Source organism: Cyprinus carpio, chromosome B16 (genome assembly GCF_018340385.1).
Source record: "Cyprinus carpio isolate SPL01 chromosome B16, ASM1834038v1, whole genome shotgun sequence".
Taxonomy (NCBI): Eukaryota; Metazoa; Chordata; class Actinopteri; order Cypriniformes; family Cyprinidae; genus Cyprinus; species Cyprinus carpio.
In genome coordinates, this window is record NC_056612.1 from 9,754,603 (window position 1) to 9,778,317 (window position 23,715).

Here is a 23,715-nt window from a genome sequence, read left to right on the forward strand (position 1 = left end):
TTGTTTTTTTTCAGTTGTCTTGCGCTCTGCTCCTCTCAGTTGGTATGGTTTGGGCCTGCTGTACGTGTACGTGGGTTGCGGTGTTGCCTGGGAACTGGAAGTGGCCTCGCTTGCTCTCCAAACTCCACTTCTTTCTCAGCTCTAAAAAAACAAATGCTGTAAGACTTCTATAACACTGTAGCAGTTACTATAGTGCATTTATGCTTTATACTTAAACTTATATGAACTGTTAACTACCAATTAGGAAATAAATAAATGTTGTTCCCCAGAATACATAAGAAATATGGACTGTGTAAATATAACATCTCAACATTTATCCATTTTGACATTAACAGTAAATATACAATATGGTGCAAACACCTGTATTCTGTCTAAAACTGATAAATGGCAGATCTTAAAACTCAAAAAATTCAATGCTGCATTCCAATGTACAGTATTAAAAAGGCAAAGACATAAAAATAGGAAAGCAACCACAAACATTTAAATATCCAACACTGACCAATACGGAAAAATTACAATAAATGTCAAATTAGATTCATTTTAACAGAATGTATAATGCAAATACAACATTAGATATCTTATTTTGGGTTAACATTCTGATTTTTTTTTTTTTTTTACCTATTCCTTCAAGGCAATATAAAAGCTGTACAAACTTAAAACTGAATGTAACTAATACTAGTATTACTGTATTACACAGAGGAATGGAAGTGGAGGAAGTACCTGTCGCACTGGCAGTAGTCTTTGTCTGTAAGAGGCTGCCGCATGGATCTCAGCGTTCTCACCCTCTTCTACGTAAAAAAAAAAAAAAAAAAACATTAAACGAGCCACTTCCTTTCTCGCTTGCTTGCTTGCTTGCTTTCTCTTACCTTCATCCGTTTGTTCCTTCGTTGGACAACACCAATCACAACGATAAGCACAATCAGAGCCACAGAACTGGCTCCTACAGCAATCCAGATCCACAGCTTTAGACCATACACTTCCTTGGTCAAGGATTCCATAACTGCAGGTGGTTTCCCTTTCCTGTTATTGGACCCCTTTACACCTGTTCAGAAATCATTATAACAGAGACTGAATCTGGGATTTTGCTTAGTGCACAACTGCACATAAAAGGGCCTCATTTCTACTGTACAATGAGATTCATGCTTCTAGGGATGCAGTGATGATAAAATTCAGACAGATATCTTTCATGTTATGGCTGATAATTGATAAATGGTTGATATTATACTATTCTGTCAAATTCAAAATAACACAAAAGATCTAATAAATTGTTTCAATTGCAACGATTTAGGTGTCTAATATGTTAATGTAGAGTAGGAAAAAAAATGTTTATTATTTTAAATATTATCTAAAGGGTAAATATAGGGTAAATGAGTATACACAATTAATGTCTAATATGTATATATACAGTACTGACTAATCTCTAACATCTGCCAATAAATTATAAGGTTCTGATAAAAAGGTGTGCATCCCAAGACTGATTTTGTTAAGCTGTGCAGTGTTGTTTTGTTTTACCTGAAGGTTTGTCCACAACCCTCAAAGTCGTCTCAACACTTAGACTCACTCCACCATCAAACTCCACTGTACACACAAACGTCCCTTCATCACTGCTCTGCACCTGAGAGAATATGAGGGGAAATTACTGTCAACATACAAAAAAAGATTTTTTATTAGTCCATCAAGAACCTTTAACATCCATGGAACATTTTCAGTTGCACAAATAGTTCTTTATACAGGAAAAGCATTCTTTAGATTATTCAAAACAGTGTAAAGTATTTACTTTTTTTAACGTGACATCAAAGTTGGTGCTGAGTTGCCCAGTAGTAAAGTTGACTTTTGATAAATCATTGCCATGCCAGTGTAAGCCTTCGCCTGCTGTGTTCGTCAGGTTTGGGAAAGAAACTTTGGGAAGGTGGTCAGCTTTCCATCTCCCACCCACAACACGCTGAGATACACTCTGAGGAAGAGAACAGGGCAGCTCTGTGTCGTCCCCTTTAGAAGCATTAACAGCTGTGGTCTGGAGGCCTGTTGGAGACCCAGACAAATGTCACTGACATGAAATGTGAAACATTATAGTAATAATTAAAAAAAAGCTCATTCTGATTAACTACTACTGAGAGACACCAACCAACAACAGTCAATGTTACAATGAGCTTCAACTTTTTCTCGACTAGACACGTCCACTGGCCCGCCTCTTCTGAAGTCACAGACTTCAGGTGAATTACTTGTTTTTTTTCTTTATATTCTTCACCATTAGGTGGTCTCTGCCACTGTACTTCAGTATTTGGGTCTCCTGTAATGTCACAGTGCAGCTCTGCATTACTAGACTGCAGCAGCACTGGACCTGGTTTAACAAAGGCTGAAAGAGAAATGGGAGTAAATATGAAAAATACAATAATTATAAAAATAAATAAGTACAGACATAAAAAAAAAAAAAAAATGACAAGCACTCCTGTCGTCTCTTACCTGACACAACACGCACAGTGTGATGTTTCCCTGACTGTTTACAGAAATAATTTCCAGAGTCTCTTGTCTCCAGTCTAGGAACCTTCAAAATGTCTCCAGGTGTACTTGCTTTTTCCGCAATATGGGAAGAACCTTTAAAAATAAAAATCAATTACAGTGACTACTCACAAAATTTCATATTTAAATCATTTTTAGATTGTAAGGAGAAGAACTGATACCCTTCCGTCTAGTCCCACTTTTGCCTGTAATGCTGAAAATGGACTCGCCGTTAAATTTCCAGTCTATATTACTGTTTGAATCTACTCCACACTTCATGGAAACCTCATCCCCGACTCGCTTATAAAACACTTCACATTTCCCACACCATACACACAGTGCTGATGGAGAGAAGGATGGAGAGCAAGGAGGGTTAAACACAGCAAGACGAAGAAAGCTTGTCAGGCGAAGTAATTATAGACTGCTTAAAATAAAATGTATAGTACAGCTTAGAATAATACAATGCACTTTATGAATTTATGCTTACCAAGAAGAAAAAAGAGGATCTTGCAAATTGCCATTCTGTTCCTTTTTCTAAAAAAAAAAAAAAAAAAAAAAAAAAAAAAAAAATAGTCAATGAAAATTCGTTTTTTTTTTTTTTTTTTTTTTTTTTTTTGTTTTGTAAATAAAAAAGTTATATTAAGACTTCTATTCGGTGAGAAAGCCCTAACTATTTTATTTTTGTTCATAAAAAGAGGCTCATGCTTTTACAAAGAAAAAAGAACAAACAGGAAAAAACATATGTGACTATGAGCCACAAACGCAACTCTCTTAAGTCATTTTGTTTCGTTTTCTTTCGTGTCGTTTGGTCTAGAAATATTCATAATTTCAATTTATTCAAATCGAATAATCTGAGATAAATTAAAAATTAAAATGACTTTTAAGATAAACAAACTACCAGCAAAATATAGAATGCCTCCAGATTGCAGGCTACACATGCTTAAAAAACAAACAATGAAAAGGTTTACTGTATTTTTTAAATCATTTTTTATTGCTTTAATGTACTTCTAATGTAAATTAATATACGCAAGATTCCCTTAGTATTTGTAGTGGAAATAAACATTTCTATTTGAATATGCAGTAATATTACAGATTATTGTCATTAAAGGATAATATGAAATTTTTTTTATAATCTAAAAATGTGTAGGCTATTTTTCGTTTACTTCCAACTCTTAACATTAACAATTTTTATTTTGAAAAATAAATAAATAAATAAATGCAAGTCAGTCGATAAATATATGATTACCCTACATATTTAATATTGAATACGCAATAAATTTAACGAAAAGATAAAACATGAGTATCATGGATTCAGATCGATTATTAAAGAAATAAATACCTCGAGCAGCAAAAAGCAATCATTCTGCTGGTACTTAGCTTTTTATCTTGATTTTCCTGTTTTTATTTAAGAAACCATCCGCTAATGCAAGTTAGGTATTTTTTATGGCTAAACGCCCTTCTTTTCATACTCACGTTTGGATGCTGTTTTGTGTTTGTTGACAAAGTTTGAGGCAAGTTCTGCGCATTTAGTCCAACTCGTAAAAACTAGCGTGCGCGGGAAACCAGCCGACACAAAAACCTGAACCTGCACAAGAAACTGAAATGAGGTACGAGAGCGGAAGAAAGCAAAACCTGTTGTTTGGAGAGAAACAACCAATGTAGGGCAGAAAACGCCTCTCACATGCACTTCTCTCTGGGAAATCCTTGAAATAAGCTTAGATTTAAGAATTATTAACTATAAATAGGGTCAAATAACGAATAATACAAGTAAATTAATACAAATAAATAATCGATGTCATCATTTGCACATTAATACACGTATTGGCTTCTCAGTAGTCAACGTTTAAAAAATCCACAGGACTTTGGCCACTAAACTAATTTACTTACCAAAGCTTATCAGCAGTGAAATATCATGAGGCTTTAACTTTCCGTTGTTAACCAGATAAATTACCAAATGTCATTCGTGTTCTTTATACACTTAGAAGAGTTTCATGCTTTTACATTTATCAATACTCTTTCCACTTTCAGTATTGCCAGTGCATTCACATGTTACTTTCTGTAATAAACATAAAATGTTTATTAATGCTGACACTGCATTTGGCAGAAAGCTCCTAAATACACATCCATAAGCAATACACAGAGTCAGAAGCAGCAAAGAGACACTTTTTTATTTTAAAACAAAAAGAACCAAAGGAATTCTTTCCTTCTCCCAAAAAGGAGAACAAACCATAAGGAAAAAAGTGAAACTGCACAACACTTTTTGCATTCAATTTTTTTTTATTATTTAAAATTCCAGTATATAGTATTTAGCTGTTTTTTATGATTTAGTGACATTTACTTGCCATTAAACATTTGCAGGAACATTCTGAAACACATAAAGGAAGGAAAGTGGAGCTTAGCTCTAAAAGCGATGATGTCACAACAGCCACTATCCAATCAGGGGGAGGCACGAAGGAGACTTGTGTGTGTGTGTGTGTGTGTGTGTGTGTGTGTGTGTGTGTGTGTGTGTGTGTGTGTGTGTGTGTGTGTGTGTGTGTGTCTGTGTGGTAAGGCGTTGTACAACAAGGCGTTTTGAGTAAGAACACTCTAATCCTCACATCTTACATCTCTTTTTTTCTCTTCTGTCTTTATTACGGTTCTCTCTGTAGTGAATATATTTGATGGAGAAGTGCTTTGACTTATTAAATGGTGCGTCAGTTTAAAAGCAGGAGTCTGGGCCTACTGTTTCAGTAGATCAGATACAGATGAGTGTGTGTCTGTGTGTGTGTGTGTGTGTGTGGGAAATGCTATTCTAGTTTACTCTATTCCACCACTCTTCGGTAAAAGTACTGGCAGCCCAGGTCCTTAGGTGGTTTCCCTTACGAAAAAGTTTATTCAAGTGTGCTATTAGTATACTTATTTTAAACTAAAAAATAGGAAAGTATACTTTTAGTTTACTTTTTATGTACTTCTCAGAAATGGGCTTTATGTACTTCTAAGATATATACTTATAATGACAATTAAGTATACTTGACTTATACTTACAAAAAGTCAACATATACTTGAACTTTACTTAAGTATACTTAATAAAATAAACTTGAAGTATACTACTTTTTGGTAAGGGTTCTCAGAGGCACAAACTTTTTAATCGTTAAAGATTACCAAAGAAGCAAAGAGTGATTGGATTGGAGAAATTAGAAACAACAAGCGCTACTTTACATCTACTGTTCTACAATCATCAGTGGCAAATTCTTTAAATATAAAAAAACGTACTTACAGTCTGTGAGTCAGAACAGCCAGCAGATCAGGAAACAGTCCTTCATAAAATGCGCTGCACACATCTGAATATTTGGGTCGAGCTGTGGTGGAACAGTGTTGTAAATACAACTTAACCACTGATTTCTAGTTGTCTCTTCTTTTGGAAGGCCAAACAAAGTAGTTTTGCTTTCAGAATGAAACACAGCGTCACACACGGCGGGCTTGAGTGAGTGGCGGTAGTCTTGAGAATGGTGCGGCCGGTGGATTTGACGAAGGAGCTTGCAGCAACCACATGTGATGACCCCGGGCTGGACAATGCTTCGTCCACGGTGAAAGCCGATCCACAGCGCAAAGTTGATGTATTTCCTCAGCGACCAGCCCAGATCAGCTCTAGGCATGCAAAGCAGATATCGTCCTCTTTTTGGAAGGCCAAACAAAGTAGTTTCGTTTTCACAACAAAACACACAGCATTTCCACGACATGGCTGCCCGTCAACAACAATACTACAGCAAAAATAAATGTTACACCTTCTTTCTTTGCGTGAACATTTCGGCGGCGTTATGCAAATCTTCCCACATAGTGACGTAGATGTGGGGGCGTGTTAGAACGACCTGTTTAAGGGGTGTGTGGTTGACTCTCAACTTTTATAAAGAATATCTCTTTGGATTTGAGACTTTAGTCTTTGCAACTTCACAGAGCTTCTTTATGCACAAAGAGCTTTAACACTCCAAAGAGAAAGGAAAAATTGAAATTGCATCATATGACCCATTTAAGTACAAAAACAAAGCATACCCACCCCAAAAACTACTCACACAAATAACTAGTTAGTTTTTTTTCTGCCGACGATATTTAATGAATTACCAAAAATATTCATCTCAAAGTTCTATATGGATAATAGCTACTTTGAACAAAACCCATTTTTATCTTATTGATAAAGTACGTAAATTATTGGTCATGATACAATAATTTCTAACTTCAATAACTTGAAAAATATGAGTATCAAAGTATCGATTGGATAGAAGTGGTTAAAGGGGTCCTATTATGCTCTTTTACAAAGTCTTGATTTTGTCTTGGGGGTGTACTAGACCATTTTCTCAAGCTTGGTGATTCGAATAAACACATTATTTTTCACTTAATTTACATTATTAACATACCTTTCTCCCCAGCCTGGCACAAACGGCTCGATTAGTTTGAGACAGGGGTAGCTGCAGCCTGGAGCAATAGGCGTGCCAACAGGTTTCTCATTGGTGAAAGGAGTTTTACTGTGTTGGCCAATCAGCGGTAAATATACATTTACGTAATTTCTTTTAGACAAGAGAAGGTGGCGGCGATAAGACGTGGTGTGGGGTGTAATTATTCATCATACGTTTATCTATACTTTATATACCACAAGTATGTATATTAAGATAGCTTGTTACAATGGGATCATAATTTTTCTTTTGCTTTATATCTTGCAGCTTTAGTAATTAGTTTATTGTTGTTGACAGACATATGTACAGTGAAACAAAACGATGACCGCATATGCATCGAAGGCAAAGCCCAGTAGTTGACTGTGGTCAGGCCAGCCTCCCAGCCTCCACTTTGAAAAACACGGTCATTCTAGCCGCCACGTTATTTTGTGGTGGGCGCATATACTATTCGTTACGGTAATAGCGCGTAAAAACCCAGATCAGACGAAAATTCATCTTTGGCTTTCATTTATTGAGCCAGTTCCTCTGCACATATTGAATGAAGGAATGAATTTAAAAAAGGTATGATATGAATGACATAAATAAATAATAAATAATTTTCGAAAAGGTCTTATATTAAATCAATACATTAATTAATTAATTCATTCATTCATTAAAAAGGCCTAATATAAATGATAAATAAATAAATAAGTTAAAAAAAGGATTAATGCATTACATAATAAAAGCCCTCCAAAATCTCATATTTCACCTGTTCTGCCTGTGATTTTGAATAGCTCTAAAAAGGAAACTCCCAGTTTCCAATAACTAATTTCAATTCAGATTAGTAGTCCAATACCCCAGGGTGTCTCTCAGCCAGATTCAGAACGATCTGATTTGGCATTACATAATAAAAGCCCTCCAAAATCTCATATTTCACCTGTTCTGCCTGTGATTTTGAATAGCTCTAAAAACGAAACTCCCTGAACATCAGAACGATCTAATGTTGCATTACATAATAAAAGCCCTCCAAAATCACATATTTCACCTGTTCTGCCTGTGATTTTGAATAGCTCTAAAAAGGAAACTCCGTGTTTCCACAGACTAATTTCAATTCAGATTAGTAGTCCAGTACCACAGGGTGTCCCTTAGCCAGATTCAGAATGATCTGATGTTGCATTACATAATAAAAGCCCCCCAAAACTCATATTCTGCCTGTTCTGCCTGTGATTTTAAATGGCTCTAAAAAGGAAACTCCCTGTTTCCACAGACCTGTTTCAATTCAGATTAATAATACAGCACCCCAGAGTGTCACTCCCACAAATGTCTGGATCTGATGTGTAATTACAGAATAAACGTCCCCCCAAAACGATTTTGTGTCAATACTGATAGGTATACAAATTAAACTGCCTGTTTCCACAGACTATTTTCACTTCAGAGTGATAGTACACCTGCTCAGAGATTCACCCACACAACGTCAGGACTATCTGATGTAAAATTTAAAAATTTAAGTAATCTAAAACCTCATATTTAAGCTGCTTTGTCTGTCAGTTTGGATTTGTTTATAAAGGAATCTCCCTGTTTCCAAAGACCACTTTGACTTCACATAACCAGTACACCTCCTCATTGTTGCTCCCACAATGTCAGGGTTATATGGTGCAATATTACAAATTTAAGTCCTTCAAAAACTTATAAGATGTTTTGTATAACAGTTTAGATTGGTGTAAAATGGAAATGCTGTTCCCACAAACCATTTTCACTTTAGACTGGTAGTGCATCACCATAGAATATCATTCACACAATGTCAGGACTGTCTAATGATTCAGATAAGTAAAAAAGGTACTCACATCATCACTAAAGTTTATAAATTGCATTACTTTTTAATTCTTGCCTGTGTTTGAGCAAATTATGTTAGCGGAGCTGCATGAACCATGGCGACAAAGCCCGTTGGTTCATCTGGCTATATAATCAGGCATTTCACAGTAGGATCCTCAGGTTACTTCGACTGAATGGGTTAGGTTTAGGGTGCATGGAAAAGTATGCAGTACTCATTCCATATCTCAGGAAACCGAGGTTACGTTAGTAACCAAGTACTTTCCCTATCGATACTTCAGTCATACTGTGTTTGTTAAGATGCTTTGGGGAACCAGTACAATCGCGCTGTGCTATGCTATAGGAACGACTAATACTTGAACTTGCCTTAAGGACCCAAGGGGGGCCCAGAGGGACCAAGTATTTTCCAGGGAAGCCCCGCAGGAGGCAGTAGGACCAAACTCAGAGAGGTCTTGTATAATCGTCCTAAGATAATTTAGTACAACATTGGAACTCAGTGAGGGCCAAGAGCATACATGAAGAAGGCAAATGCCAAGCACTGGTTTTGTCATATGACAGAGTGCCCTGTTTATGCAGAAAGGACCCGAGCCTGTAAGGCCTGGATGTACAGATTATAAAACTTGGCAAATGTGGATGGCGAGGCCCAGCCACACACCTCTAGACCAGGCCCAGGAAGAGGCAACGCCTCCAGTTGAGTGGTGTCTTACTCCCATTGGGCACTGAAGGCCCAAATAAGTGTATGCTAACATAAAAGCTTCAACTACAACTCGTTTTATTATCCCTGTAACCCAGTCTGACACTCTTGGGATGGCCTGCCAGGCCTCGGCCTGCATGGCAAGGGGTTGGATTGGTTAGAGTGGTGAGCCTCCAAATGGGGAGTCGATGCTTGTAATGAGTGGAAGAGGAAATTTTCTCTCTTTTTGAAAATGTTTGTTTTATTTTTCTCGCTATAACAGTGGCTGGTTGTGTGGACGTGATCAGGATGAGGCGCAGAGTCCAACGCTATCTTGGGTCGGGGGCCCTGGTGTTTATGAAATGAGTAGCGTCTGGCAGAGCAGGAGCGTTGACGAGGCTTGGCCTTAGGAGCTGTGAGAGCAGCTGGCAGTGCGGGCTTCTTGGGATGCTGAGTCGGCACATTCTTGGGGCGACTGGAAGCAGCCGTCAAACTGGATCGCTTTGCCAGTCATTTGCCTGTGATGACTTCTGTGCAGTGGTAAAGGTTTCGGCGAAACCCTCAACTGCAGGTCCAAACAGGACAGTAGGGGAAACTGGGGAATCAAGGAAGGTGACCTTATCCGCATCCTTGATATCCATGAGGTTTAACCATAGATGGCGCTCAGGCACCACTAGGCTGGGCATGGATCTGCCAGTCGCCTGCGCTGTCATCTTGGTGGCGCGTAGAGCCAGGTCGGTCGCACTGTGCAGCTCCTTAAAAGCTGTGGGGTCTGGGCCAGACTCGTCCATGCAATGGAGGAGCTTGGCCTAGAAGACTTTTAAGACCATCATGGAATGAAGCGCCAAGGTCGATGGTCCAGTAGACGAGTAGGCTTTTCCGGCAAGAGCTGAAGTCGTCCTACATGGCTTGGACGGGTGGGCGGCCTTTGCCTTCCGACTGGTGGCCTCGGGCAGGCAGAGATGCACGGCCACTGACTCATCCAGGAGAGGCAGTTTGTCATACCCCTTTTCTTCAGCACCATCGACAGATGTGAAGGTGGATGAAGATGAGGCACGAAGGCGGGCAGAGTAAGGGATAACCCAAGACTTGGTGATCTAGTTGTGGACCTCTGGGAAGAATGGTGAAGCTCGTTGTCGAGGGGCCTGACTGTGCCCTGGGAGGAACTACTCTCCAAGTGGCTGCGAGTTGGCTCCTCCGGCGGAGACCACTCCATACCCAGCTCCTCCACAGCTTTAGACAGGACGTGAAATAGTTCAGTGTCCATGCCTGTGCTGGCTGCGGTGGGCTGTGCAGATGGCAGGGGGTTGGGGTCGACATATGAGCCCGACAGCTCCACCGCATCTGAAGACTCCAACGACATGCTGTCATCCATGGCGTCCACTCGCTCCCACCAAGCGAAACCAGATCACTCGCAGCCGCAGAGGAACACTGGTCCGGAAGGGAGAAGAGGACAGGTGAAGCCTCTCTTAGTGGAGAGAGTGAGGCATGAGGAGGCTCAGAGATCCACTGCCCCATTGCTTTTTTCTCACAGGAGGAGGAAAAAAGGGGGAGGTAACGAGGAACGAGAGCTTTCAGAGAGCTTTCAGTGAGAAAAGAGAGCTTTCAGTGAGTAAAGCACAGTAACGGTGCAGCATTTGAAACAATGTAGGAAATTTGCTCTTAAATGTGTTCTTTTAATGTCGCCGGATAGCAGCAGGGAACATTTTGGAGCTATACAAATTCACAGGCAGAACAGGTTGAAAATGAGTTTTCGAGTGCTTTTATTATGTAATGCAACATCAGATCGTCCTGAAACTGGCTGAGGGACACCCTGGGGTTCTGGACTATTAATCTGAATTGAAATTAGTCTGTGGAAACAGGGAGTTTCCTTTTTAGAGCCATTCAAAATCAAAGACAAAACTGGTCATATATGAGTTTTTGGAGGGCTTTTATTTTGTAATGCAACATCAGAACGTCCTTAAACTGGCTGAGTGACACCTTGGCGTACTGGACACTTAATCTGAATTGAAATTAGTCTGTGGAAACAGGGAGTTTCCGTTTTAGAGCTATTCAAATTCACAGGCAGAACAGGTTGAAAATGAGTTTTGGAGGGCTTTTATTATGTAATGCAACATCAGATCATCCTGAAACTGATCGAGGGGCACCTTGGGGTACTGGACTATAAATCTAAATTGAAATTAGTCTGTGGAAACAGGGAGTTTCCTTTTTAGAGCCATTCAAATTCAAAGACAAAACTTGTCATATATGAGTTTTTGGAGGGCTTTTATTTTGTAATGCAACATCAGATCGTCCTTAAACTGGCTGAGTGACACCTTGGGGTACTGGACACTTAATCTGAATTGAAATTAGTCTGTGGAAACAGGGAGTTTCCTTTTTAGAGTTATTCAAATTCAAAGACAAAACTTGTCATATATGAGTTTTTGGAGGGCTTTTATTTTACAATGCAACACCAGATCATCCTTAAACTGGCTGAGGGACAAAAAAAATCTACATTTAATATTACTCAACATTTGAAGTCAATTTCATTTTTATCAGACCGTTTTTCAAATATTTGTATTATTTTGAACTTATTCATTTATGTATGTATGTATGTATGTATGTATGTATGTATTCATTAATTCATTGACAGAGAAACTGGCTCAATAAAGGAATGCCAGAGATCACTTTTCCCTTGATCTGACTTTTACACGCCATTACCGTAATGCCTAATACCTGCGCGCACCACAAAACAACGTGGCGGCTAGAATGACCGTGTTTTTTAAAGTGGAGGCTGGCCTGACCGCAGTTAGAGACTGTAGTTTGTATCGGCGTCCTTTTTGTGCAATACAGTACAGAATACAACCTGTAAGTATAATAATTATTACCACCTCTGCTATTACAACTGAACTAAGATCAATTCACAATCTATGAAGACGATTAGACAAAATAAATAAAAAAATAAAATAATAATAATAATTTAGAGTTTTCTGCTAGGTATCCAACTAATGCAGAGTATATTCAAGTTGCCAAAACACTGGTTGTGAAGTACCCTTTCCAGAGAAATATAAAAGGAAATGACTGTGTAAGTTACATTGTTTTTAATCCATTGATTTATCTCTATCAACATAACCACACACGATATTGTAGTAACAATATATTGTAATCTTTATTTGCTGGAAAATGACAATCAGTCATGTGTTTTAACCACACCAGACACATCCCTAAACCGGAAATTTAAAGCAGAACGTGCACCACTTGCAGGTTATTGTAGCATATGTAAGCACACTGCAATTTGCATAATTTATTTTTGCACTGTTAATCAATTTTACATTTTCACTTAGTGCAGGTCAATGTAAGGAAGATACTGTACAGATATTTAAATCTTTTTTTGTATATACTCCACTTTTACACTGCCTGACCATCATCTTAATGTTTATGCAGTTCAATGTTTTTATATATATTTTTTTTATATCTAAAGCACCTTGTTCAATAAGTATTAAGATGTTTCGCATATCTGTCAGGGTCTAAGCATTATCTGTTTCTGTTGTTCTGATGAAGGAAACTTGTGTTGGGGAGGATTCAGTGTCTGTTGAGGCCCAAGTGAAAGTGCTACAAAGTGAGTGTCGGAAAACACATCCAGACACCTGGACTGTCAAAGACCACACAGCACAAACATTCTCTTGGAGACGTGGAGAAAGCACGGAAGGAATGTCTGTGGAGGATGTACTCAAAAAACACCCATACTTAAGGAAAAAAATCATCAACTGTAAAATATCTTGTTTCAAATCTTTTCTTGTAATATTTTATTCTTCTGTACCCTTTTAGCCCATCTGTTAAAATTTTAAAACAATAGTTTTAGAAAACAATGTAAGATTTAACAGTGTATACAAGAACATGAAATGCATCGTATATTGTGACTCTTATACATTAGCCTTCTGATGGTTTTTGCGGTTCTGCCCTGTATGTAGCTACACTGTCTGAGCCAAAGAGTATGTAACAGAATTTGATGAATTTGAAAAGCGTTTATTTATTATTATTATTATTATTATTATTATTATTATTATATTTTTATTTATTTATTTATTTTTATGTAGGGGGATCCTGCTACACCCTTTCCTACCATACAACTGATGGATACTGACTGTAAAATGGCAATCATAGGAGGAGGGTTCAGTGTGGTGACAGAAGATGGAATAGACGTGTGTCAGTGCACCAGCCTTGATGAAGCCTTCATAACAGCCTTCTGGATGTATTTTGCTTTCAACATTGCATATCCAACACACCTGAGAAAGACACTGACTTTCCTTCAGAGGCACATTGTCAACATTAAAAGAGGGAGACAAGCACTGCCAGTAACTTTACTCTGAATGATTAGCCTTTTGTATTAGATCCTCATGCATCGACTGTACCATTGCCCAAAGTGCACTCGAAGGACATTCACTTTTTTGAAGTTAATCCAACATGTTGGAGTTGTACATGCACATGAACCAAAAATTAGTATAACCTATGGTATAGATGAGTGCCAATCACCTTTTTTTGTGATTCCATTCTTTTAGAAAACATGCACAGGAAGCATATGTACTTTTCGTAACAAAAATGACTGTCTCAGTGAAGAGTCAGCAGTACAGTTGTCTTATAATATAATGGAGAAGGGTCTGGCTGCAGACTTGCACTTGCACTCTCAGACTTGCACTCTCAGACACTTGCGCTTCTGCTAGTGACAACACTTGCAGTCTTTTTTATTTTATATTTAGTTCTACTTATTGGTTACTTTTTGTTTGAATGTGAGGAAGACCTACAGAGTGAGTTGGAGCTCAGCAGGTGTGATGGCTGTGGATGCATCTACAAAAACACCACTGGATACTGTAGCCATGGAAAGAAGGGGGTCTTCACAGCTTTCTATTCAGACAAAGAGTTTGCTGGATTCTGTTCTATGGACTGCTACTACAGAATGAATGAATGAGTGGTTTATCTATCTATCTATCTATCTACCACATCTTTTTTACATTTTTTTTTACTTGAATTGGCGACTGAAACTGAAAGCTAAATAAATGTTTTAGTGGATAAAGTTGTGTCTGTTTGCTTATGTCACTTAACATAAGGTTACTAAACTCTTCTGACTAATTTTTATATTTGATAATTTAGTGGTTTTGTCAACTATATTTTTCTCTATCAGGCAAAACATAGTTTTCGAGGGTAACACTTTACAATAAGGTTTCATTTGTTGACACTGATGTATTAACTAACATTAACTATGAGCAATACATTTGATACAGTATTTATTAAACTTTGTTAGTTAATAAAAATACAGCTGTTCTTTGTTTGTTCTTGTTAGTTCACTTAAAAGTGCATTAACTAATGTTAACAAATACAACTTTTGACTTTAACTTAAGAACATCTAGTGCGAGAAACCGTGTTAAGAGCCGTTTGTATTCTCGAAAAAGAATTGTAATTTGTTTTTGATTATTGATAAATCAAGACCTAAACCTCGCCCCTCCCCACCCCCCAATCATTCGAATTTCCTTAGGAGGGAATTATTTTAATGATATTCTAATTAGCCTTTTTCACACTTCCATGTTTCTAGCTTCCGGATTGGCGCTTGCAGGGTAAAAGTTTTTCCGGTGACAACTGCTGCCGTACTTAACAAGAATGAGTTACCCTGCGCTGGAATAATAACCGATGTTTCGTGAAAAAGGCTAATAGACCACTTTGTGATATCACAAACCCTGGAAAACAAACGCTGTAGTCTAAACGAGCCGTTCGTTGTAGTTCTTGAAAAGGGAGACAGACTTTTTTGGAGTGGACTTTAAGATTTGTAAGTATGTAGATCTTCTTTATGCCCAAACATAGGCTACACACTTCACACTGACTAAAATTCAAAAAGTTTAAAAGCATAATAGGACCCCTTTAAGGACTTTGCATTTTTTGGCTATACTGGAAAAATGCAGCAATGCACAAGTGTTTATTTGGGCCCATCACAATCAGCAGGGCCTTAAAGAGCACTATTGCAGCTCTAACCACGCCAAATATAGTAAGGCAGTTCACTGACTTCCCAACTGACCTTCAAACTATACAGCAAAAGCAAGTGGCTTTATGAGGATTGCGGTCCTCCCTGGAGTTGGGGCCATCGACGGCACTCATGTTTGCATTATTGCTCCAACAGTAAATGAGGAGACATGCATAAATAGAAAAGGATTCCACAGCATCAGTGTTCAAGTTGTGTTTGATGCCATTTACAAGATCGTGGATCCTGTGCCAAAATGGCCAGGGTGAACATGATGCTCGGGTTCTTTCCCACAGTGGACTCACAGGGTTATTTAAACAATATTATGTTTGACCATGATGTCATCTGCTGGGTGACTTGGGATATGCTTTAAAACGCTGGCTTCTCACCTCGTACAGAAGACCACAGTGAGAACAGCAGCTTAATTATAACAGGTACTGTACTTGACTAAACTGTAGACAAGATACCAATTTACTTAAATGAGTGCATTCTTCACTACCACTGAGCAAACTATACAAAGTGTTTCAGGGAGAGAGTCAATAAGGGACTGCTTTGCTAACTTACATTTTGGGTATGAAACACTTGTAGGCAATAAGTAACAATGTACAGATTTGTCATCACACCATTTTATTGGCAAAAACATGTACAATCATCAGTGTTCAGAATTACTTTGGAAATGTAACAGATTACAGATTTCAAGTTAACTATTTAAAATATAACTATTTCAATTACTTTATTAAAGTAATGTAACTGATTACATTTGATTACGTTTCTAAATTTCTAATGAATGTTTTCAACTGATAATAATTTTCAAACATTTAAAGCAGGCAGGGATAACCTTACAATAGTACTTAACACTCATTACTGTCAGACTTTCATAATTCCTTATTTAAATTAGGATTATAATAATGACTTTTTAATAATACTTTATTTTTCACAAAATCAGACTTTAGCACCTTTTTATTTTGACATCATTCTGAGGTTAAATGCAGATTTAAAACCATGACGAGAAATATTTGAATAGATATGATATTGTTGATTGAAATCAAATGTTTGCATAGCTATGACAGGAAACACAGGCATCTAACAGTCAATCTTTAAAAAAAAGCATATGCATAAACCCAAATACATAATTCAGTTACATGTAAATAGTTACTCCACAACACTGACAATCATTGACTGTTCTTTAATTTTTTTCAGTTTTAGTGCATAATATTCATTTTGATTTTCCAGCAACTTTATTTGCAAATTAAGCTTTTTTCTTTCAAGAGACTCAATGTCATCATTTACACTCTCTGCAAACCCTGTGTCTTGTGAGGAAGAAGGCTTATCTGGAGGACACGGGGAGATGTCCTGAGATGATACAGGAGAAGATGTGTCAGATGGACTGGCTCCAGCATCATCCACACTTTATTCACATGCAGAAAATATTAAAGAGTGCAAAAATATTAAAGAGTGTATTTTTCCCATGTCCATAGATTAAAGTAACTAATGTCAAGTTACAAAAAAAGGCTAACACATTAAATGTATAATTTTCTTCTTACCATCGCTTTAACTTCTTCAATTTGAGCAGTGCATGGTCTAGAGCATCTGCAATGCCACAAATGGAAGAATTGGCCATTCCCAGTATCTCCTCTACTAGCTTAGCGATCTCAGACTGAAGATTACATGGAAGGCCTTCACCTAATTGACAAGAACTCAGCAGCTGACCACATGGAAACAGTCATTTAATATAAAACTGGGTTTAATAAGCCTAAAAAAAATGTACCAGTGGCTTGCATGATTTCTTTGTATGCTGCAATTTCCTTTGTGTGCTGTTGCCAAAACATTTATACCTTTTCTCACAATCCCCTGCTGAATTTCCGTCTTATCACTGCCTTCCATTTAATGACTGACTGCACTAGAAGATTTTTGGACCAGTTTTTTTTTTTTTTTAAATCTATTTTAATGGTCTGCAACTATCTAGTCTTTCCTTTAGATACAGCTGTGAGTGTATTTTAGAATGCTGTGTTTCATCAGCTTAATTAATTAGTATCACATTTGTCACAATGTTTACAAATTTGAGAGGATTTTGATATTGTACATTTAGAATACATTTAGGGTCATCTGTCATTGGGGGACTTTTGCTATATGGAATGCAAAATCTTTGAAGTTCAATATTTCAAAATCACTCAGAATGCAGATAGAACCTTATAATTGCAAGGCGGCGAAATTTCCAATATCAGTATGTATAAATACAGTACTGACTCATCTCTAACATCTGCCAATAATGATAAAAAGTGTGCATCCAAGACTGATTTTGTTAAGCTGTGCAGTGCGGTTTTGTTTTACCTGAAGGTTTGTCCATAACCCTCAAAGTCGTCTCAACACTTAGACTCACTCCACCATCAAACTCCACTGTACACACAAACGTCCCTTCATCACTGCTCTGCACCTGAGAGAATATGAGGGGAAATTACTGTCAACATACAAAAAAAGATTTTTTAATTTTTTTTATTATTCCATCAAGAACCTTTAACATCCATGGAACCTTTTCAGCTGCACAAATAGTTATTTATACAGGAAAAGCATTATTTAGATTATTAAAAACAGTGTAAAGTATTCACATTTTTCAACGTGACATCAAAGTTGGTGCTGAGTTGCCCAGTAGTAAAGTTGACTTTTGATAAACCATTGCCATTCCAGTGTAAGCCTTCGCCTGCTGTGTTCGTCAGGGTTGGGAAAGAGACTTTGGGAAGGTGGTCAGCCTTCCATCTCCCACCCACAACACGCTGAGATACACTCTGAGGAAGAGAACAGGGCAGCTCTATGTTGTCCCCTTTAGAAGCATTAACAGCTGTGGTCTGGAGGCCTGTTGGAGACCCAGACAAATGTCACTGACAGCATGAAATGTGAAGCATTATAGTAATAATAATAATAAAAAAAAACACTCATTCTGATTAACAACTACTGAGAGACACCAACCAACAACAGTCAATGCTACAATGAGCTTCAAGTCTTTCTTGACTAGACACGTCCACTGGCCCGCCTCTTTTGAAGTCACAGACTTCAGTTGAATTACTTGTTTTTTTTCTTTATATTCTTCACCATTAGGGGGTCTCAGCCACTGTACTTCAGTATTTGGGTCTCCTGTTATGTCACAGTGCAGCTCTGCATTACTAGACTGCAGCAGCACTGGGCCTGGTTTAACAAAGGCTGAAAGAGAAATGGGAGTAAATATGAAAAATACAATAATTATAAAAATAAATAAGTACAGACATAAAAAACAAAACAAATGACAAGCACTACTGTCGTCTCTCACCTGACACAACACGCACAGTGTAATGTTTCCCTGACTGCCTACAGAAATAGTTTCCAGAGTCTCTTGTCTCCAGTCTAGGAACCTTCAAAGTGTCTCCAGATGCACTTGCTTTAAACGCAATATGGGAAGAACCTTTAAAAATAAAAATCAATTACAGTGACTACTCACAAAATTTCATATTTAAATCATTTTTGGATTGAAAGGAGAAGAACTGATACCCTTCCGTTTAGTCCCACTTTTGCCTTTAATGCTAAAAATGGACTCGTCGTTAAATTTCCAGTCTATATCACTGTTTGAATCTACTCCACACTTCATGGAAACCTCATCTCCGACTCGCTTATAAAACACTTCACATTTCCCACACCATACACACAGTGCTGATGGAGAGAAGGATGGAGAGCAAGGAGGGTTAAACACAGCAAGACGAAGAAAGCTTGTCAGGCGAAGTAATTATAGACTGCTTAAAATAAAATGTATAGTACAGCTTAGAATAATACAATGCACTTTATGAGTTTATTTATGCTTACCAAGAAGAAAAAAGAGGATCTTGCAAATTGCCATTTTGTTCCTTTTTCTAAAAAATATAGTCAGTGAAAATGAGTTTCTTTTTAAAAAAAAAAAAAAAAAAAAGCCTGGAGTTATAACTATTTTATTTTTGTTCATAAAAAGAGGCTCATGCTTTTACAAAGAAAAAATAGCGAACAGGAAAAAACATATGTGACTATGAGCCACAAACGCAACTCACTTAAGTCATTTTGTTTCGTTTTCATTTGTTTCGTTTGGTCTAGAAATATTCATAATTTTAACTGATTAAATTTGAATAATCTGAAATAAATTAAAAATTAAAATGACTTTTAAGATAAACAAACTACCAGCAAAATATAGAATGCCTCCAGATTGCAGGCTACACATGCTTAAAAAAAAAAAAAAAAAACATGCTTAAAAAACAAACAATGAAAAGGTTTACTGTATTTTTTTAATCAAAGCTTTAATGTACTTCTAATGTATGGTAACGCAAGATTCCCTTAGTATCTGTAGTGCAAATGAACATTTCTATTTGAATATGCTATATAACATATAATTTTATATTATATTTTATCCAGCAAAAATCATGTGATTATATGATAATAATCTAAAAACTTTTATTTGTCGTTTACTTTCTAACTCTTAACATTAGCAAATTTAAAAAGTCGATAGACATATGATTAGCCCACATATTTCATATTTAAAACAAAGTAAAGATAAAACAGTATCATGACTACAGATCGATTATTAAAGAAAATCTTTTGGTTGTTAAATACCTCGAGCAGCAAAAAGCAATCATTCTGCTGGTACTTTTCTTTTTATCTTGATTTTCCTGTTTTTATTTAAGAAACCATCCGCTAATCCAAGTTAGGTATTTTTTTATGGCTAAACGCCCTTCTTTTCATACTCACGTTTGGATGCTGTTTTGTGTTTGTTGACAAAGTTTGAGGCAAGTTCTGTGCATTTAGTCCAACTGGTAAAAACTAACGTGTGCGGGAAACCAGCCGACACAAAAACCTGAACCTGCACAAGAAACTGAAATGAGGTACGAGAGCGGAAGAAAGCAAAACCTGTTTGGAGAGAAACAACCAATGTAGGGCAGAAAACGCCTCTCACATGCACTTCTCTCTGGGAAATCCTTGAAATAAGCTTAGATTTAAGAATTAAGTTATTAACTATAAATAGGGTTAAATAACTAATTATACAAGTAAATTAATAAAAATAAATAATCGATGTCATCATTTGCACATTAATACACGTATTGGCTTCTCAGTAGTCAACGTTTAAAAAATCCACAGGACTTTGGCCACTAAACTAATTTACTTACCAAAGCTTATCAGCAGTGAAATATCATGAGGCTTTAACTTTCCGTTGTTAACCAGATAAATTACCAAATGTCATTCGTGTTCTTTATACACTTAGAAGAGTTTCATGCTTTTACATTTATCAATACTCTTTCCACTTTCAGTATTGCCAGTGCATTCACATGTTACTTTCTGTAATAAACATAAAATGTTTATTAATGCTGACACTGCATTTGGCAGAAAGCTCCTAAATACACATCCATAAGCAATACACAGAGTCAGAAGCAGCAAAGAGACACTTTTTTATTTTAAAGCAAAAAGAACAAAAGGAATTCTTTCCTCCCCCCAAAAAGGAGAACAAACCATAAGGAAAAAAGTGAAACTGCACAACACCTTTTGCATTCATTTTTTTTTTTAAATTTAAAATTCCAATATATAGTATTTAGCTGTTTTTTGTGATTTAGTGACATTTACTTGCCATTAAACATTTACAGGAACATTCTGAAACACACAAACGAAGGAAGGTGGAGCTTAGCTCTAAAAGCGATGATGTCACAACAGCCACTATCCAATCAGGGGGAGGCACGAAGGAGACTTGTGTGTGTGTGTGTGTGTGTGTCTGTGTGGTAAGGCGTTGTACAACAAGGCGTTTTGAGTAAGAACACTCTAATCCTCACATCTTACATCTCTTTTTTTCTCTTCTGTCTTTTATTACGGTTCTCTCTGTAGTGAATATATTTGATGGAGAAGTGCTTTGACTTATTAAATGGTGCGTCAGTTTAAAAGCAGGAGTCTGGGCCTACTGTTTCAGTAGATCAGATACAGATGAGTGTGTGTGTGTGTGGGAAATGCTATTCTAGTTTACTCTATTCCACCACTCTTCTGTAAAAGTACAGGTAGCCCAGGTCCTTAGGTGGTTTCTCAGAGGCACAAACTTTCTGATCATTAAAGATTACCCACCTGAAAGTAGCAAAGAGTGACAATGAATAACATTAATACTGAGAAAATTTGATATTGCTGTACAAGAGCTGCATATGAATAATGATAGAGAGAGATGGAGAGAGAACTTCACTCACTGTTGGTCCTTCTTGATGTGGCAGACATAATGACCACACATTGTGCTCGTTCCCATGTGACTGATGAACGCAAAAAGCTCATACTCTTCAGGACAAAAGAATGGGAAAGATGAGAAGAGAGCTAAATATTTATGATCCTGTTTACAAAAAAAAAAAAAAATCACCATTTAATAAATACCACAGAAACACATACTTCCTGGTCCGTCACGGACACACGGTCCTGGAGGAGGTTCCCGACTGGTTTCACTTCCTCCCTCTGAGCGCCCACCTTCAGACACATCCATGGACTCCAGGTCATCCAGATGAGAGAAGATCCAGTCCACGGCTCGCTCGAGAACATTATTCTAAAAATACAGAAATTGACAGATAGGATTTGAATCTCTTAAAGTCGTCATCAATTAACAAAACAGGCTGTGAAAGGAAGCACAAAGCAGCTGTAACATACTGATCATCAACCTTAACATGTTTCACTCTCTATTTATATTACAAAGTTTACAGTTTTTGCTACCCGTTACCAAAATTTAGGACCACGATTTGTGTGACTTTAATGCTTTAACCAGAGAATCTCAGTGATGCCACTTCTTGGGTGTCACAATTTTAAAAGAAATGTTGAATTTTTTTATATATAAAACTTTTTGTATCCCTCGGGTTAAGAGAGACAGTTGCCGTGTCTCACCGTAGCTCTGAGAGCGCGAGTGGCCTGGTCTCGACTGAATCCCATAGAAATAATAGTTGCTAGATGTTCCTCAGGTAGACTCTCGGTGGGAGTGGTGCCAGGAGCAGAACTAGATCCAGGATACACTAAAGGTGCTGAGAAATCTGCAGAAGAACAGAAGAATTTTACTGGACATCTGCATTCTACTTTAATTCCTCTTCACAGCTGACACTCATTGATGAGTGAATTTACCAGGGTCTTCCATGTGTCCCATCACCCAGTTCATAGCAGCATCAATGCCAGTGTTGCCTGTGTAGTACACGGCCTTCCTGCAGGCCTCCAGAGGAAAACCCATCTCACACAGCTGAGACACTGTGGAGTCATCCAACACCGGAGCTGAGAGACATACAGAGAGAGAGTGCTCTACAGACATGTTCTGATATGAAAAATTCTAGTAATAATTCCACTGACTGAATGATAATGAAAATTAATAATTAAAAATTAAACCCATGCTTAAAGGAACAGTTTGCCCAAAAATGTAAATTTTCTGAAAATTCTCGCTCTCAGATCACCCAAGATGAAGATGAGTTTATTTGGAGAAGTTTAGCATTACATCACTTGCTCACCGATGGATCCTCTGCAGTAAATGAGTGCCGTCAGAATGAGTTCAAACAGTTAAGAAAACACCACAATAATCCACAACATGACCTCAGTCCATCAATTACCATCTTGTAAAGTGAAAAGTTGAGGCATTTTCTTCAGTGAAAAAGTCATCTCAGCTGAATCAGGAGAGAAGTATGCACAAAACAAGCACCATTTAAAAGTCAAAATGGTTCAAACCAAAATATGCTGGTAAATGGACAACAGGGGATGGAATTTTTCACTGGAGGAAGCATCATTATGGATTATGGACAGCTATTCGGTTTAAATCTAAATTAATTAAATTGAAATTAAATAATCCTTAATGAAGGATTTGTTTCTTACAAACATGCAGCTATTCACTCCCTAAAATGTTAATTAATGGACTGGAGTCTTGTGAATTATTGTGATGTTTTTATCAGATGTTTAAATTGTCATTCTGACGGCACCCATTCACTGCAGAGGATCCACTAATGAGCAAGTGCTGTAATGCTGAATTTTTCCAAATCTGAAAATTTGCTGAAAATGTACTCACCCTTCTTCATCAGATAATTTTTAGGTGAACTATTCCTTTAAATCCAAAATAAATTACATTCAACTGAAAACTAAATGTTAAGACTAACTAAGGCTGTATGAAATATTATTTATATATATATATATATATATATATATAGAGCAAACTAAAATTTTAAACTAAAATTAATATAATAAAATTAAAATACACACTGTAAACTAAGAAGAAAGAAAAGCAAAAAGAAAGAATGAAAGACGGGCTTAAGTGACAGACAGATGCAGTCGGAAAGAGGAAAAAAGACAGACTG

General features: G+C 37.2%; 2 protein-coding genes across 11 annotated transcripts in view; both read right to left on the reverse strand.

The window, feature by feature from the left end:
- Nucleotides 1-20,503, reverse strand: LOC109048692 (tyrosine-protein kinase-like otk). Of its 9 annotated transcripts, none has more exons than XM_042740605.1 (11): nt 20,337-20,503; nt 3,973-4,084; nt 2,987-3,033; nt 2,682-2,840; nt 2,464-2,595; nt 2,126-2,356; nt 1,778-2,022; nt 1,513-1,615; nt 867-1,042; nt 721-788; nt 1-141 (listed from the first exon to the last, which is right to left on the reverse strand). In XM_042740605.1, exons 2-11 carry the CDS (start codon nt 4,023-4,025, stop codon nt 36-38), a joined length of 1,320 nt encoding a protein of 439 aa, XP_042596539.1. In that variant the 5' UTR covers nt 4,026-4,084; nt 20,337-20,503; the 3' UTR covers nt 1-35. The 9 variants fall into 9 exon arrangements, with proteins under 9 accessions (XP_042596539.1, XP_042596538.1, XP_042596536.1 ...); XM_042740604.1 differs by lacking the exon at nt 20,337-20,503 and adding an exon at nt 4,181-4,330; XM_042740602.1 differs by lacking the exons at nt 2,464-2,595; nt 2,682-2,840; nt 2,987-3,033; nt 3,973-4,084; nt 20,337-20,503 and adding exons at nt 18,696-18,827; nt 18,914-19,072; nt 19,223-19,299; nt 20,132-20,269.
- LOC109048690 (ubiquitin carboxyl-terminal hydrolase 5-like) overlaps nt 20,132-23,715 on the reverse strand; it is a 9,641-nt gene continuing 6,057 nt past the window's right edge. For both annotated transcript variants that reach the window (XM_042740597.1, XM_042740596.1), the window contains exons 16-21: nt 22,508-22,651; nt 22,277-22,419; nt 21,794-21,944; nt 21,601-21,685; nt 20,548-21,484; nt 20,132-20,243 (exon numbers count right to left, since the gene is read on the reverse strand). In XM_042740597.1, the coding sequence (XP_042596531.1) occupies nt 21,391-21,484; nt 21,601-21,685; nt 21,794-21,944; nt 22,277-22,419; nt 22,508-22,651 (617 nt within the window). In that variant the 3' untranslated portion in view covers nt 20,132-20,243; nt 20,548-21,390. The remainder of the gene's footprint in view (nt 20,244-20,547; nt 21,485-21,600; nt 21,686-21,793; nt 21,945-22,276; nt 22,420-22,507; nt 22,652-23,715) is intronic.

What these genes read in the sequence shown, in the direction of transcription:
- LOC109048692 (XM_042740599.1), bottom strand. Translation starts at nt 20,184, where the DNA reads ATGCACAGAACTTGCCTCAAACTTTGTCAACAAACACAAAACAGCATC. An exon ending in ACACAAAACAGCATCCAAAC is followed by an intron (nt 19,300 to 20,131) that starts GTGAGTATGAAA and finishes TTTTTTAAAAAG; the next exon opens with AAACTCATTTTCACTGACTA. An exon ending in GATCCTCTTTTTTCTTCTTG is followed by an intron (nt 19,073 to 19,222) that starts GTAAGCATAAAT and finishes TCTCTCCATCAG; the next exon opens with CACTGTGTGTATGGTGTGGG.